General features: G+C 46.1%; 2 protein-coding genes across 6 annotated transcripts in view; one reads left to right on the forward strand and one right to left on the reverse strand.

Moving 5' to 3' along the window:
- LOC135908910 (uncharacterized) overlaps positions 1-18,494 on the reverse strand; it is a 662,802-nt gene that overhangs the window by 346,124 nt on the left and 298,184 nt on the right. The gene's annotated exons all lie outside the window — the stretch shown is intronic.
- Positions 1-18,494, forward strand: part of LOC135909226 (adipokinetic hormone/corazonin-related peptide receptor variant I-like) — a 93,690-nt gene that overhangs the window by 65,539 nt on the left and 9,657 nt on the right. Inside the window, exon 3 of one of the 2 annotated variants that reach the window (XM_065441096.1) lies at positions 15,239-15,539. In XM_065441096.1, the coding sequence (XP_065297168.1) occupies positions 15,239-15,539 (301 nt within the window). Of the gene's footprint in view, positions 1-15,238; positions 15,540-16,073; positions 17,592-18,494 lie in introns of those variants that run through there. The other variant, XM_065441092.2, reaches the window with a different exon arrangement.

The following is an 18,494-nucleotide window of genomic DNA, read 5'->3' on the forward strand; positions in this document are numbered from 1 at the left end:
ATCCATCCATCCATCCATCCATCCATCCATCCATCCATCCATCCATCCATCCATCCATCCATCCATCCATCCATCCATCCATCCATCCATCCATCCATCCATCCATCCATCCATCCATCCATCCATCCATCCATCCATCCATCCATCCATCCATCCATCCATCCATCCATCCATCCATCCATCCATCCATCCATCCATCCATCCATCCATCCATCCATCCATCCATCCATCCATCCATCCATCCATCCATCCATCCATCCATCCATCCATCCATCCATCCATCCATCCATCCATCCATCCATCCATCCATCCATCCATCCATCCATCCATCCATCCATCCATCCATCCATCCATCCATCCATCCATCCATCCATCCATCCATCCATCCATCCATCCATCCATCCATCCATCCATCCATCCATCCATCCATCCATCCATCCATCCATCCATCCATCCATCCATCCATCCATCCATCCATCCATCCATCCATCCATCCATCCATCCATCCATCCATCCATCCATCCATCCATCCATCCATCCATCCATCCATCCATCCATCCATCCATCCATCCATCCATCCATCCATCCATCCATCCATCCATCCATCCATCCATCCATCCATCCATCCATCCATCCATCCATCCATCCATCCATCCATCCATCCATCCATCCATCCATCCATCCATCCATCCATCCATCCATCCATCCATCCATCCATCCATCCATCCATCCATCCATCCATCCATCCATCCATCCATCCATCCATCCATCCATCCATCCATCCATCCATCCATCCATCCATCCATCCATCCATCCATCCATCCATCCATCCATCCATCCATCCATCCATCCATCCATCCATCCATCCATCCATCCATCCATCCATCCATCCATCCATCCATCCATCCATCCATCCATCCATCCATCCATCCATCCATCCATCCATCCATCCATCCATCCATCCATCCATCCATCCATCCATCCATCCATCCATCCATCCATCCATCCATCCATCCATCCATCCATCCATCCATCCATCCATCCATCCATCCATCCATCCATCCATCCATCCATCCATCCATCCATCCATCCATCCATCCATCCATCCATCCATCCATCCATCCATCCATCCATCCATCCATCCATCCATCCATCCATCCATCCATCCATCCATCCATCCATCCATCCATCCATCCATCCATCCATCCATCCATCCATCCATCCATCCATCCATCCATCCATCCATCCATCCATCCATCCATCCATCCATCCATCCATCCATCCATCCATCCATCCATCCATCCATCCATCCATCCATCCATCCATCCATCCATCCATCCATCCATCCATCCATCCATCCATCCATCCATCCATCCATCCATCCATCCATCCATCCATCCATCCATCCATCCATCCATCCATCCATCCATCCATCCATCCATCCATCCATCCATCCATCCATCCATCCATCCATCCATCCATCCATCCATCCATCCATCCATCCATCCATCCATCCATCCATCCATCCATCCATCCATCCATCCATCCATCCATCCATCCATCCATCCATCCATCCATCCATCCATCCATCCATCCATCCATCCATCCATCCATCCATCCATCCATCCATCCATCCATCCATCCATCCATCCATCCATCCATCCATCCATCCATCCATCCATCCATCCATCCATCCATCCATCCATCCATCCATCCATCCATCCATCCATCCATCCATCCATCCATCCATCCATCCATCCATCCATCCATCCATCCATCCATCCATCCATCCATCCATCCATCCATCCATCCATCCATCCATCCATCCATCCATCCATCCATCCATCCATCCATCCATCCATCCATCCATCCATCCATCCATCCATCCATCCATCCATCCATCCATCCATCCATCCATCCATCCATCCATCCATCCATCCATCCATCCATCCATCCATCCATCCATCCATCCATCCATCCATCCATCCATCCATCCATCCATCCATCCATCCATCCATCCATCCATCCATCCATCCATCCATCCATCCATCCATCCATCCATCCATCCATCCATCCATCCATCCATCCATCCATCCATCCATCCATCCATCCATCCATCCATCCATCCATCCATCCATCCATCCATCCATCCATCCATCCATCCATCCATCCATCCATCCATCCATCCATCCATCCATCCATCCATCCATCCATCCATCCATCCATCCATCCATCCATCCATCCATCCATCCATCCATCCATCCATCCATCCATCCATCCATCCATCCATCCATCCATCCATCCATCCATCCATCCATCCATCCATCCATCCATCCATCCATCCATCCATCCATCCATCCATCCATCCATCCATCCATCCATCCATCCATCCATCCATCCATCCATCCATCCATCCATCCATCCATCCATCCATCCATCCATCCATCCATCCATCCATCCATCCATCCATCCATCCATCCATCCATCCATCCATCCATCCATCCATCCATCCATCCATCCATCCATCCATCCATCCATCCATCCATCCATCCATCCATCCATCCATCCATCCATCCATCCATCCATCCATCCATCCATCCATCCATCCATCCATCCATCCATCCATCCATCCATCCATCCATCCATCCATCCATCCATCCATCCATCCATCTATCTATCTATCTATCTATCTATCTATCTATCTATCTATCTATCATCTTACGCCGGTTGATGCTGTCGTGGTCGTTGCACCGTCGGCATTCTAGCTTCGTCACTTGACTCTCGTCACGCCATCTACACCGACCCAGTGACCCAGTTGTCTCATAGGGTGGGCCACTAGCTATTTGCTCGGGGTCATCATGTCGTCCTGGTTGTTGTATGGTCGTCATTCCAGCTTCGTCATCTGACTCTCATCATGCCGTCGTCATAACGCAATCGTCATCATACAGTCATGATGCATTCCATTGATGAAATGCATCACGACTGTATGATGATGATTGCGTGGTACCACTGTCGTTACATCGCCTTTGTGGTTCAATCGACGTCATTCCTTCTTGCTCATTCCATTCTAGTCACTGCCTCGTTGTCGTACAGTCGTCATACTGTCATGCTCATGGGCGACCTTGGCAACCGAGTCCCATATCGAAGGGGGCCGATACCGGAGTCAGTGTATGTCGCATATAGCGAAAGCAACGGAAATCTCAGAATTATTACAACAGATTTGGAAGAAACGTCACTGCAGCAAGATATGTTGCTAAATTGCTTGAATGCTAATTGTATTGCCGTCGATAGTAATTGTAAGCCTGCAAGTTTCTTATGTTGGTGTATGTGCTTCCTTTCCTGCTGCGATGTCTTAACATCGACTTAGTTCTCTTTCTTTCATCCTGAAGCCACTCCATGGTACATCAAAAAGACCCTTCTGTGTTAATGCGGTAGAGAGTAAAATTACCTTGCCAAATGGTGGTTCCGAGAACACACTAGTAAGACTTGCATAATGAGCTTCAAACATAGTATATAATTATGAGTAAATGAGAGTGGCATAACTTCATTTTGTTGTAAAAGGTGAATTATTTTCGGCATTTTTGTTTTTCTTCATTCAAGAGTTGGTTCTGTCTCACTGCCAAACCATATTTTCGCTAACTTTAGAAGGTCACGGTGCTTTGCATCTTTGTTTACCTTCTCTCTTTTATTTTTTGCTTCAGTCCTTGATCGTCCTCACTCTGCCATCCTCGCTTTTCATGGTGGTTCTCACATGAACGTTGCACATGAGTCCCGCCAAATTAGCGGTGAATACGGACCTACAGAGTAATCTCTAGCCTCACCGGGTTTCACACTCGCACCAAAGGCAGCGGCATGCTGGTGGCTCTCGGCTACAGCGGGCTCATTAGCGCAAGCTCGTTATACAAACGAGACTTTTGCGATTTTAATTTCCCGTATGCAACGTCATATATCGCACTGATGGCGAGTCTCACAGATGCAGGGAAGTTTCAGGCCGCCAGGGCCTTGGTTTCGTGCTCTCACGGATGCTTCAGCGACCGAAACTATACGTCATCATGCATTAAAAGTGTTGGTGCGTTAATACTTTACGCACAGTACTGCCTAGCTGTTTGGTTCAATGATCTTGTGTTTTACCACATCATCGTATGTTGTAATTATCTTGAGCTTGGTTGTACGAAACCTTTACACATAATTACGAAAATCATAAAAATAGGATATACGGTTTCCTTTCGAAAGTTCGGTCGGGATGGAAATAATTTCGCAAGAAAGGGTAACTCGTGAAATTTTATGGGCCATGAACAGTCGGTCGGCAGGTGGACGAAAGTTGCAAGCGCACTTAAACGAATATAGATTTTCATAGAGGCAGATACTCATCGTCATCTTCATTGCTTTTATCATTCTTTTATCACTCATTCTTTTATCATACTAAATATGCTGGTGAATATATTATGCAGACCTGGAAATAAACTAATGGGCCTATAATTTTTCAATCCTTTAACGTATCTCTCTATATGGATTAGTATAATGTGCGCATTCTTCGAGTTCTCTGGAACCGTTGAAGTCGTCAGAGATTTCGTATAAAAAGCTTTTCAAGCATCATATCTCCTCCATCTTTGATGAAATCGACCGTTATTACATCTTCTCTTGCCGCTTTTACTTGGTTCATGTCTTGCAAGTGCCTTCTAACTTCATCCCTAGTTATATAAGGTGCCTTTCTATCGTGTTCATTACTACTTCGAATGGAAGTAGCCTGGCTGGTCTGGATACTGTACAGGCCACTATAGACTTCTTCTGCTGCTTCAACCATATAATTGAAATTGATGATGACATTGCCCTTCGTATATTTCACTGCATACATCTTGCCCTGTCCTGTGTCAAATTATTACTTCACTGATTTCATGCTGCAACTATTTGTTTACAGCTTCCTGAATCTTCCCAGTGTTATAATTTCGAGTAACGCTTACTTTCTTCTTATTTATTACCTTTGACAATTTCACGCTTTTTCAACTCTTCATTAGGTTCTCTTTTATTTGGCAAAGCTTACCTACTGGTTTGCTTGGTGCCTGACCTCCGTCTTCAATTGCTACTTCTGCGGGTTCATTCCTTGCATCTGTGTTATCCTCGCCTTACTGTTCTAAAGCTGTATATTTGTTTGCGAGCACAAGCCTGAATTCCCAGTAATCACCAAATACAGTTCCACACGAAGAAGCATTTCGACCGGGCCATGGAAAGGGCATATGTAAACAAAAAAAAATGGAATATCACATCAGCAAAAATTTGTTTGGTAAAAGAATAATTCTTAGTACATACTATGTTTGCTGAATGATACTCAATAATAATATTTGGGGTTTTTACGTGCCAAAACCACTTTCTGATTATGAGGCACGCCGTAGTGGAGGACTCCGGAAATTTTGACCACCTGGGGTTCTTTAACGTGCACCTAAATCTAAGTACACGGGTGTTTTCGCATTTCGCCCCCATCGAAATGCGGCCGCCGTGGCCGGGATTCGATCCCGCGACCTCGTGCTCAGCAGCCCAACACCATAGCCACTGAGCAACCACGGCGGGTAATGATACTGAACTACAAGGCCACTCCAGCCTATACAACATCTATATACTATGCAGGGTGTTTCAGAGAACACTTTCAAAAATTCTTAAATGTTCCCTGTGGCAAGAAAGCCCAATTCTAGTTCATGAGCTTGTCTGCTCAAAAAGGCGGCTATTGCTTGCACAAGAAGTTGAAATGCAAAACCGGCTAATCACCAAAAAATTAATAATCACGTTTTTAACTAATTGCCTTGTGGTCCATATTTCAACTTACAAATTCTAGCCGTGTAGATGGCAAGGCACTTTCAATGAATTCTCAGGATGACACCAGTTTCGCGATAATAATTCTCGAACTTCGCGGAGAAATGCATCGGCGCCCCAACTACTTTTTTAACGAAACATTGTTTCATGCATTCATGCAGAACAGTAATTGGAATGCCAATGCATTTTTCCGCAAAGTTCGGGAATTATTATCTTGAAACTGCTGCCATCCTTATAATTCATTCAAAGTGAACCCACCTTGCCAACTCCACCGCTAGAATTTGTAAATTACAATATGGATCATAAGGAAATTACTTAAGAACTTGAGTAGTAATTTTTTGTTGATTAGGCGATTGTACATTTCAAATTTTGTGCAAGTAATGGCCGCCTTTTTGAGTAGAAAAGCTCATAAACTAGAATTGGGCTTTCTGACACAGGCAACTTTAAGAATCTTCAAAGTGTTCGCCGAAACACCCGGTATAGTGGCAAAATCGGAAAGCATGCTCGTATTTCAACGTAGGAGTTACAAATTTATATCATTACAGAAATTCCTGGGAAATTGAATGCAGGGATGCTATGCGGTGAGACATTTGTACTAGCGTCGATGCCCCATTAAGTGACTATACTTACTGTGCCAAAGTCAGCTGTTATTAAGTCCGCCATAAACGTTGTTTAAAATCTAATTCTATGTATGTATAGGCGTTTACAGTTTATTCTATACGCAGTACTATCTAAGGAAAGCTGCCGCTTACAAGCGGAGTTGCTTTTGCCGCAACGAGTGGAATAGCAGAACGTGCCCCGCATTGAATGTCGGCGCACATTACAGCATTTCCCGTGCTAGTTCGTGACGATATAAATTCTGATCACGCACGCAAGCTGAATGTCTTGGCTCCACCTAAGACATTACACAGATGACATGTTTCCGAAAGCGAAAGCGAAAGCATGGCTACGGCAACGCACTGAATGGCGCTTCAGATGTAAAAGCATCGTGTCTATTTCTAAATTTTGGCTGGGCTTGGCTAAAAAGAATTCGGCTTTACTTGTGTGCGAGCAAAGGAGTTAAACAAGAAGCTGCTAAAGCACGTTGCTTTGCAGAAATACTTTGAGTTCGCGAAAAACGAACCGTATAACACCAGCTTGATAAACAAAAATGGTTAGAGGCCGCCCTTCTAGTCTGCTTCCAATAAATGCCGGCATACAATTGCTATTGCCCTCACCTACTACAGTTTCTAATACAGGGCTGCGTGAACCCAATCGCGGCTACAAGTAGAAAATTTCTTATAAAACAAGGTTCCATATCTTTTTCGCGTTACCAATGCAGAATTGGACACTGACCGGTATGCTTTTCATTGAACTAAAAGAAATGGCTGCCATAAAAGTAGTAGATGGTCTTCTAAAGCTTTTAAGCTTAAATAAAAATTTTTATCTAGACAATGAACGTGGCATTAGTGGTAGGCTCAGCCTCACATGGTTAAAATGCATATTTATCTCAAGCGCACCTGTCTAAATACACGAAAAGGAGAAATCCTGCTCTTGGTATCGAGTGCACCACCTTCGTCCCAACAAACAATACGTTGTCAAAGGAGTAGATGACGATAACATGAGGTGACATGAAAAACAAACTTTCCGGTAAGAAAACCCATTTTGTATACATGCTTAAACAATAACATTCAACAGAGAAAAGAGAAAGAGCATATTCTGTGTTTTTTACAGTTAAACACAAATCAATCCATTACCCATGCTGAGTGCTGCGACATAATAATAGCACGAGGACACAGATAAAATTAAACTTTCATTATTGAAGGTTAATAAATCTTTCAGATCAGGGGTTATTATCATTGCTTTCAAAGCACATTTTTGGTATTCCGACTTAATACAGCTGATAAGAACTTGCTCTACGTTCTCCCATGAATTGCCACACCTGCAGGAAGGCATAGCTGAGCGACGCATACAGCACAAAAAATTACTTGCATACGCCACTTCTAACATGCAATGATGAATGAGAGAGTCGATGTCACGGCCAGCACCAGCAGAGACCGGAAACTGCATGTTGATGGGGGCATAGTTTATAGACAAGTATGTCCACAGAATTGGCGTCAAATCGGCGACCTTGTGTTATGCACTCGCATAATTGTTGCTTTCTAATCTTACAATCGGCTCTCGTGAATTGAGTTAGTGGGACAGCAGCGGAATGATGTGCTTCTCTAGCCATTCTTCTGATGCCATTAAGCTTCAGTGTTTTCTGCTGTAACGAGATGCCCAGGAATGTTTTGCAGCTTTCTTTGATGGCGTGATCATGTAGTCACATCTGTTTAAAAGAAAATTTGGCAAACCATCATTGCGTTTGGATCGAACGGGAAGAAGTGAGCAAGCACTGAACTGTCGACTTTGAATCTGTTAGAATAGATCACACAGCATATTTCTCCTGCTTTTGAATGAATCCAGTGGTCAATAGTATTGCATACAACCCTCTTACCATTCATGATGACCCATGTGAAAGACAATGGCAATTGCGACAGGTGGGTGGGAGCTATACTTATCTTTAAACCTGTTAGTAACGAATTAAAATTGACTGTCAATACATGTATCAAATATCGATAATTTCATCCCAAGGTGCTTGAGACTCCATTGAAAACAAACCAAGGTGGTAGAATGACTCTGTGCATATTAGAATGAGCCATCGTAAATACAGAGTAACTAAATGTTGCAATACTGTAAAGTCAGCCAAGCTACGTTTCTTCATAAACAGGAATAAATCACCTGCTCGAATTACATGCACAAGTTCTTTATCGGCCTCAAGCATGGCAAACACACACACGCACACACACACGCACACACACACACACACACACACACACACACACACACACACACACACACACACACACACACACACACACACACACACACACACACACACACACACACACAAACACACACACACACACACACACACACACACACACACGCACACACACACACACACACACACACACACACATATATATATATATAGATATATTTCGTGGTTGATACTTACCTTCCCCACATCAAACGCCACGCAAAATACTGAAGCGCCTTCTCCAAAGCGGTACCCTGTAACAATTTGTATCACTCCGAAGTAAAATGAAAGTAATTTGGGTAATCAGAATGTTCCATTTAGACTAAGCTTGATGTTTGTGCTCTATTATTTTTTATACCACTGCACAGAAATGACGAAAATAGGTGGAGTCCATGAATAATGACGCCGTGCCTGAAGGAGTTAACTTTAGGTGGTGCTGACTGTTTTGTAGTCATTGGAGTGCGAGTGAAAGGCTTATGCGTATGCAGGTCTTGTAGACCGCGCGCGTCGAATGGTAATCCGGTTGTGAAACCTAGCCGTTGAACACGTCGGGTAATCTTCCTGAGCGTTCCAAGTGGAAGGCGTCAGGGAAACGCTGTCCGTTCGCGATGGTGGTTGCATCTGAAAGCGGGAAATTTATTATTTCCGGCGGCTGAATTCTCTCGCGGGTTGTGCTGATGTCTGCTTCGGCGACGAAGTGGAAAGCTTCGGCAACGTGCCAAGAGATTCCTCGCGACACATTCATCGTCCTTTCCCACGCGTGCTCAGTGAGCGAAGTCCTTCACTAGCGAGACTCCCTGTGCCACTCCTAGTCATATACACCACCTCGAGTTGCCCATTTAAATAAATTGCGCGAAACAGACACTGACTGCTAGTAGCACTTTGCAAAATACCGTGGAGGAGAAGGAGTTGGAGCAATAGGAACAGAAGGGAAAAAAAAGTAAATGCGGGGGATCGACCTGACGAGCGTGTGGTTTCCTGCTTTGGAGTGCTCCAGTGAGTTAACGTTGTTTTCTTTTTGCGTTTCCGCACGTTATTGTGGTGGTTAGTGGTCCTGCCAAGACCGCGTCACCGTACGCCAATTATTATAGCTCTGAGATGCATGGGCTGTCGAGCGAGAAGTTGAGTGCATCAGAAGGATTAGATGCTGCGGTTCAGCTCGCGGTCTATGTTATACCGTTATAAATCTACTGGTTAATGACTGTCCCGTTTGTGTAATTGCGCAATGAAACAACAAACGCTGGCTAAATGTATTCACTGTATCAAATATGCCCCTCCACACGCATCATTCTTTTGAAAAGCGAATACCTTAGTATTAAAGGGTATGGCTATTCGCTTACATCGACAATCATAGTAGAAGGCATGTTGCACTGGAATATGTGCATGTACTGCAATCGTCACTGACTTGCATGAATTGCTGTGAACTCAGCGAGTATAGGCCTTGTACGTAGCTGCATTTTTTTTTTTTTTGCGAATCCTAATCGTACGTCTTTAAGATGCCCCACTTCTTCCAATTCATACATTCTTTTTTTTTGTTGCGAGTGCTGTGAACTTAAATATTGTGAAAATATACAGCGCAAGTGATGTCGCCGCTTGGTTGCTTCGTGAGAGCTTGTGAACCTTACACTGCAAATCATGCGATGCTCCTACTGCCATAGAGATGTGGAGAGCGCAGAAGGGCACTTAGGCATTTTTCAATTGGGCTCGTTTCAGAGAGAAAGAAAGAAAAAGGCAGATGGGTTATCCGGTAGATCTTCTGATTTCCTACGCTGCAGGTGGAGGGGGCAACGGTAAGCGGAAAACAAAGCTGAAAAGAATAGTGCAGAGATAAAGCAACGGCGCGAAAAAATATGGAGGAGCTGGGGAACGTCTTTGAGAGCTATTGTCTGACTGATAGACCACTCAAACGTAAACAACCCGGTGTGGTTCCTCAGTGGATATGGTGTTGGGCTGCTGAGCACGAGGTCACGGGATCAAATCCCGGCCACGGCAGCCGCATTTCGATGGGGGCGAAATGCGAAAACACTAGGGGTGTGCGAATATTCGAAATTTCGAATACGAATCGAATATTTTCCATATTCGAAGCGTATTCGATTCGACAAATGCATATTCGAAAATTCCCGAATATTCGAGGACAGCCGAATAACGGTAGAAACGGCGAATATTCGGACAGACTGCGACTAACTGAGCAATTAATGATTTACATGCTTGCTCCCTACTCTGCTAAGAACATGTTTATTCACTTACAACTTAGCATGATCCGCTCATTGTCTGTATACTCTGTTTCAGTCTATCTGCATCACGCCCGTGAGACATGATCAGTTTCGTTTTCTTTTTTAGCAAGCTTTATTAGAGGGCTCTTCCATAACGATGTATGATGTACTTTCGTGTTGTGTAAGCATCCGCGATAAAATATGCATCTCTAAAATGCTACCTGGACAATTTTTAGTTGTTCGGAAATTAAAAAGAAAAAAGTATAGGTCCGAGGAAAATGTGGTATTGAAACTATTGAAACCGACAACTCCCGCCTTGTGTTCCCGCTCTTCTAAGGTGGTCGCCGGCTCTTTGCTACGTTAAGCGCTGCTGCTCTTTGAGGCAAACGCAAACCACGCTTACTTCGCCGCTGCGCTATTTGCAACTATCTCAATGCTGATACAACCCTCGCTTAAGCGTGTTCTCCAAGAATGGCATCAACTGCAGATGACGAACCACCGAGCAAGCAAGAAACGAAAGCCGGAAGAAGTCTTCTTTGTGGGTACTACACAAGACTCTCGCCGTCGACAGCTCGGTGCAAGTAGTGCAAACGTGTTCTTGTGCAAATGCCGACAGGAACGACTCCTACTCTTCAAAAACACGCGAAACAGACCCTTTGTTGACGGAAGAGCACAAAAAAGACGCCGCTGCAAACGCGCCATTGAAGAATCAACCAACACTGGATCATATACTACAGCAGAGACAGCAGCCATTGTCTCAGAAGAAAGAAAATGCACTTAACCAGAAAGGGGCAGAAATGGTCGCCTTAGATCTTCCCCCTTATAGCTTTGTAGAAAACAGGGGGTTCAAAGTACTGATGAAAGCAGCTGCACCGTACTACAGCCTGCCATCTCGAACAAAACTGTCGCGTGTGCTCGTCCTACGCCTGCACGACGAAACAAGAGCAAAGGTACCACACGAGCTGCGAAAAGCACTTGAACACGGAACAAGCACTCTCGCTTTTACGAGCAATATCTGGACGTCATGTGCCAACGAGGGCTTTATAAGTCTCACGCGCCATTTTCTTTAGGTGAAGTTTGAGATGAAAAAGTTCACTTTAAGCACGCTACATATGCCGGAAAATCACATGTCTGTGAACATAGCTGCCTCATTGGACCTGCTACGCACCGACTGGGAGATACCAATCGACTGTGGGAAGTAAATCGTGATGGACAACGGCCGCAATATCCGAGTGGCTGCCAGGAGACTACCATGGCTCTAGCGGGCCTGCTTTGCGCACACTCGGCAGCTGGCGATCAGCGATGCAATGTCGTGTACTCCGAAAATCAACACAACAGACTCGGCAAGAAGGCGAGAACGATTGTAGGACACTACAAGCACAGCCCTAGTGCGCAGAAATGACTGAATGATTTGCAGAGTCAGTTGAACGAAGACGTGCTCCATCTTGTGCAGGATGTTGGCACAACGTGGAACAGTCAGTACCTCGTGCTCTCAAGGCCCCTTGAACTCAAAGAGTCCCTCACACTTGAGCTCACCACTTCGGACACGAGCATATATATACGTTTAACTCTGCAGAGTGAATATATGCAGTGGAGTTTGTGGAGGCACTGAAGCCCTCGTTTGACGTAACTGTGATTTTAAGTGCTGAAAAGTACCCCTCCTTGTCGTGTCAGATTCCAATTATTTTTGGAATGCTGCATTGCCTAGAAGGTTGCAAAGGCAACTCAGGGTCTGCTAACAATCTTGCAAAATGTATCAAGACTCGTTTTGCGGAGTGCGAATTGGACGAAGTGGCCAGCCTGACCATGTTTCTTGATCCACGCTTTAAGGCCATAGTTGCTCAGGCATCTGGTGAGATGATCTGGCTGAAAGACCTTGTGACAAGGGAGCTGCAAGCAGCTGACGTGGAACCCAGCGGGGACACCGCCGTGCCCGCGTCGACTTTGGGTCAACTGGTGTTATCCAGTGTATGGAATGCTTTTGACGATCTAGTGATGAACAAGGAGAAGACACATTTGGAATCTGCCCCTGAGAGGGAAGTTACACACAATGCGGAAAAGCCTCCTCATGAAAGGGGCAAGGATCCTTGTGAGTGGTGGCAGACCATTGGCCGCTTCATGCACCTGATTTTAAGTGCACTCGCCCGGAATTACTTGGCCATCCCTGCCACCTCAGTTCCTATATAGTGAGCCTCTTCTATTGGTGGAAATGTTGTCACAGTGCATAGAGAGCGCTTACTTCCTGAACATGTTGACAGCAGTTAATTTTCCTTCACGATAATCTGCAACAAGCGCATTACCTGATTGAGAGCATTAGCTGACATTAACTGAGTGCATTACCTATAATGAGCGCCTATTTAATCTCAAGCAGCCTTGTAAAATGCAATATAATTTTTAAAAGGGTAATAAAGCTATTGCTACCTCGTTTTTCAACTTTTTAATACTACACACATATTCGATATTCGATTCGATATTCCAATAGAGTTTTTTGCCTTATTCGTATTCGAATCGTATTCGAAAATTTCAATATTCGCACACCCCTAGAAAACACCCATGTGCTTAGATTTACGTGCATGTTAAAGAACCCCAGGTGGTCGAAATTTCCGGAGTCCTCCACTACGGCGTGCCTCATAGTCAGAAAGTGGTTTTGGCACGTAAAAACCCATAATTCCATTCAAACGTAAACACTTTAAGAGTGCCTTGACCGACTTGTGGTGTGACGACTGTATAGGTCGGCGTTCAAGGACCGTCTGCTCGGAAAGCGGCCGGTCGTCAAGGCGGGCCAGAGCAGCCGCTAGTCACTGGCTATGTGCACGCGTTGCACCGAGGACGAAGACAAAGAACATGGGGCGGAATTCACTAAGCGGACTTGCGAAAAAATTTTGCCGTTAGCAAAAATCTTGCGAAAAAAACGTGTTCACCGAGATAAAACTGTTCGTAAGATGAGAAAGCGTGCGATTCCCGCCGCTACTCAAAAGAGCGCTGTCGTCGAAAAAAGCAAGGAGCATTTGTAAGAGTGGCTCAGGTGCGAACTTCAGTACTACTGCCAACAGCAAGCGTAAGTCGATTCACCAGACTTAAACAGCCGTCGTAGATGACGAGATAAGGACACATTTCTGCGATAGGCGTGCAGTTGTCTTACGAACACAATTATGTCTATTTACGCCGCTCGAGCTGACGTCGATAAGTGTTGGAACGCGCTGTCATGGCCAATTGGCCAGAGGCCACAAGTGATAAGCGAGAATTGCGCGTGCTGATATCTTTGTGGCGTGCTGTGGTTTGTCATCTCAAATTATTTTATGCAATTTCAGTGCATATTTGTACCGGGCCTGCGCCGCTGTGGAAGGCAGTAACGTTAATGTTGTGCTGCGAACTCCTGCCTAATGTCTAATAGGCTGCGTTTATGTATGCTCGCAATAGCCTGAACTTTCATACTCATCATAACACTCCATTGGGTATTCGAAAATAGAAGTCTAGTGTCCATCCCTGACAGCCGTCAATTACGTCTATCATTGATCTGTTTTGAGCCCTTCGATTGTTTCCTTTTTATAGTTTGCGCTTTCTCTTGCTCGAAGGGCTACGGACGATTACCTTTGCGAACGCTTTTGAGCCTATAATTATCCAAATGAGATGAAACATTAAACAAAAACTCCTAAAAGCTTCTAAATATTAAAACTTGTTGCTGTTGCACAACTCGCTGTCGTGTTCTATGCTGTTAGCCTCAGCTTTCTGTAATATAATTGATACTTTTAATACAGCGTTAAGTCGAAGTGATGTCGTGTCCATGCCCATGTTTTTGCTCATTCTGTGGCCTATAGTGTGAACCAACGTATGCGTACTGTATATGAAGCTGAGCCTCAATACGACGACATAATAAAAAAAGGAAGTCGCGAACGATGCCACGTACCACCATTGCTACGAAAATAGTCTGAACTGCTCGAACAAGGGTGACGCTGTGCACTAAGATTCCTCACGAAGCCAAGGATTGTCGCCTGAATAAACACAAACACACACACAAACACACACACACACACACACAAACACACACACACACACACGCACACACGCACACACACACACACACATACACACACGCACGCACGCACGCACGCACGCACATATGCACGCGCACGCAAACACACACACGCACGCACATAAACACTTTTACCACTTTTTGCCAACCGATACCTACGAAATGAGGCTGATCGATATCCTACTCACCATCGAAATTTCGCTCTTTGTGTCGGCGATAGTCAACCAGGCATTTTAATGCATTGTGTATATTCTTACGTACAAGAAAGTCAGCTCAGCGGCCCTAAACTGGTGTGCTGGCTTCTGAATCTTTTTTTTTTCTCCACGCAGGTGAGGAGGGCGAAAGTGCCGGCACTGGCGAAGTCTGTACGCGTGGACGCCTTAGGCTGCGTCGTTCGGACATGCGCCAAATGCAGCGCGCGCGCAACCGCACGCTCAGGTTGACGATCATCATCGTGTCGGCCTTCTTCCTGTGCTGGACACCGTACGTGACCATGGTGCTGTGGTATCAAATAGACCCGAGTGGTGCCGAGCATGTCAACGGCTATCTGCAGTCTTCCCTATTCATGTTCGCCGTGTCCAACTCATGCGTAAATCCACTCGTCTACGGTAGCTACACCAAGAGCTTCAAGCGCATCCTGGCACAGGTGAGTGGACAGTACATTTTGGAAATCTATTCCATCGCTCTCTGCCATAGATTCGCGGGTCAGTCAGTCGGTGAGCAAGCGTAGATTTGAGTTAACGCTCGCCGGCTGTCGGAAAGCGTAATCCAAACTGCACTCTAGCCGCACGCCAATGCACTCGCTGAGCTCAGCTAGATAATATTCGGCTTGTCGGCTGGTCACACCCATCATAATCATCCCGGATCTTGCGTTTGCCGCTTTGTTGTTTAGTAGCTCTAGATAATTTGCAAGATACGTTAAATTAGAGCCGGCCAGCGCAAGACAAACTTAAGAAACTGAAGCTGCCCCTTTCTGAGTTGACATCTGATCGCTGACTACACTACTGGCTATTTTCGGTCACCTAAACACCACTTAAGTATCAACTAACTTGACGCACGGTGCGTCTACTATGAGATGCTCAAGAAACATAGCGAAGTGGTTATAGCATCATAGCACACGCTTACATTAGGCGAAAAAAAAATTCCCCCGGAAAGCTATGAGAGAGGAAGAAGAAGAAGACGCAAAGTGCGGATCTGTGTCGCGTCGGCTCCGCAGATTTTGAATGATTCTCGGCGTACATTCGAAGAATTCACCGACGCCTTATTATCGAGAAGGAAGTGCAAGTTCCACGGACCACCCTGATATCATTCTCAAGTAGGTGGACCGTTTATTTTCGGCACATCGACCACTTTATATAGCGCCACGCCGACACGGCCGCTAAGCCTAACCCAACGAAGCTGGTGGCTGGAGCCCCGGTGGCTGGAGCCCCGCCTCTTTTCGGGTTAGAGCTGCAAGATGGCAACGGTGAGCGTCGAAGGGGATGATATACCGAGAGAAGAGTATGAGGACGAAGCAGGTTGGCGTGTTGTGAAGAGAGGAGGATGTGCCAGTGAGCCGACAAAATCTCACGGAACCCAGGATCAGGCAGCGCGCTTCTCCAGCGAGAACGCATTCAGTAATAGGTGGAACAAGGGACAAAAAGCAAGACAAATCATGGCGGCAAGCAGGATGCCCAGTTTGCCGAAGGCGGAGTACAAGATAATAGTGCGCCCACGTGACAGCTTCAACGTCACCGACTATGGGATCAATCGCCTAGAATGCTGCGGCGCCAACGCCGCGGGAATCCCCAGAAAGGAATCGGAAGATGACACGGTGTGTGCCAACTACAAACAGAACATTCTAGTGATCAGCACGCCATCGGAGGAGCACGCCGAAAAATACAGGACTATCACTCGACTGAGGATGGGAGACAAGGAGTTCGAAGCCAACGCGTACGAGTCGGCTCCGGAGGATACATCTAAGGGAGTGATAAGAGGAGTAACGCACGAGGTGTCTCCTAGAGAAATAGTGGAGATGCTTGTAACACCAAAGAATCCGACGGTCCTCATGGCCAAAAGGATGGGAAACACCACGAATGTCATCATCCTTTTCGACGGGCATCACGTCCCAAACTACGTGAGATACGGAAGAGCACTGGTCAAGTGTTCACTATACCGGAAGCAAATAGACATATGCTACCAGTGCGGACGCCTTGGTCACAGAGCCGATGTCTGCCCGAACCCGAACAGCAGGATATGCAGAGGCTGCGGCTTGGAGAACCCGCCACAGGACCACGAGTGCGAAGCGAAGTGCCAGCTCTGCGGCAAAGACCATCCTACGGCGGATCGCCGATGTAATGCCAGATACAAGTTACCGTATTTGGTAAAGAGGCGCCGCTGGGAGCGAGTCAGACGAGAGGAAGAAGAAACGATGTACCACGAAAGGGAAGCTGAAAGACTGTACAGGCCAGGACGGGAAGACTGGAGACAGCGGTCGGAATATCGGACAAAGGACGGATCTGGACTAGAAGATTTCCCCAAGCTCCAGGCAAGGGAAAGGGGCCGCTCGACGTCGAATAGAACCAGATCGAGATCGCGGTCCAGATCGAGATCCAGACCCAAGACCAGTAATACCGAATCTACCAGAGCACAGGGGGGAGGAAGATCGCAGAGCCCAAAAGGAAAGAGCAACGTCAACGACGCCGCAGGACCCTTACAGGTGAGCTGGGCGGACGCGGCTTCAGGGGCGCGTGCGGAGGCAGAGGCTGCTTTTCAAAATAGAGTTAAGGCGCTAGAGAAAGAATTGGCGCAAATCAGGCAGAGCAATGTTGCGTTCATGGATGAAATTAAAAAACTCAGGCAAGAGAACGACCGTTTGAGGAGCGGGAAAGTGCCACGCAACGAGGAAAGCTCGCGAGTTATAAGGGAGGAAAAAGAGACAGCAATGGAGGAGGACGTAGCCCTCACCGCCATTAAACGTAAGACCGAGAACGCTCCGATTGAAACCGGAGTAAAGAAACCCAAGCCAGCCACGACGCTCCAAGGAAGACAGGAGGAATTTGAACAGAAAATTGAAACCAGCATCAAACAGAACGAAACAAAATTTGAAACTAAACTAGAACAACTGGAAGTGAGGCTTGAGGCGAAGATAGAGGCAAAGATGGAGGCGCTAGGAAAGGCGATACTACAGCAAGTGCAACAAATGATGGCTGACTTCGAAGCCAAACTAGCAATATGGGGACCGCAAACAAGTAGGGGGGGATCGGTTAAGACGGCCATTAAGCCGTACACTAGGCCCCCCGTACCCGCCGAGGGATTGGAGAACCTGTAACGCCGCCATGGACAGACGAACTAGATACACGATTTGGCAGTGGAATTGTAGAGGATACGATCGAAAACGATACATTTTGCAACAACACCTTAAAGACAAAGAAAACCCGGATATTATAATGATGCAGGAAACAAATGGGCTGGCAAAATTGTCGGCTTACAAGTCCTTTGGTAGAGCCGAAGGGGAGACGAAGGCGCTAACGACGTTGGTAAAGCGAAATCACTCGGTCGTTCAACACGACACGGAAGTTAAGTCAATCGATCACATTCTATTAGAACTCATACCCATGCG

This window comes from Dermacentor albipictus, chromosome 1 (assembly GCF_038994185.2).
Source record: "Dermacentor albipictus isolate Rhodes 1998 colony chromosome 1, USDA_Dalb.pri_finalv2, whole genome shotgun sequence".
NCBI classification, from domain to species: Eukaryota; Metazoa; Arthropoda; class Arachnida; order Ixodida; family Ixodidae; genus Dermacentor; species Dermacentor albipictus.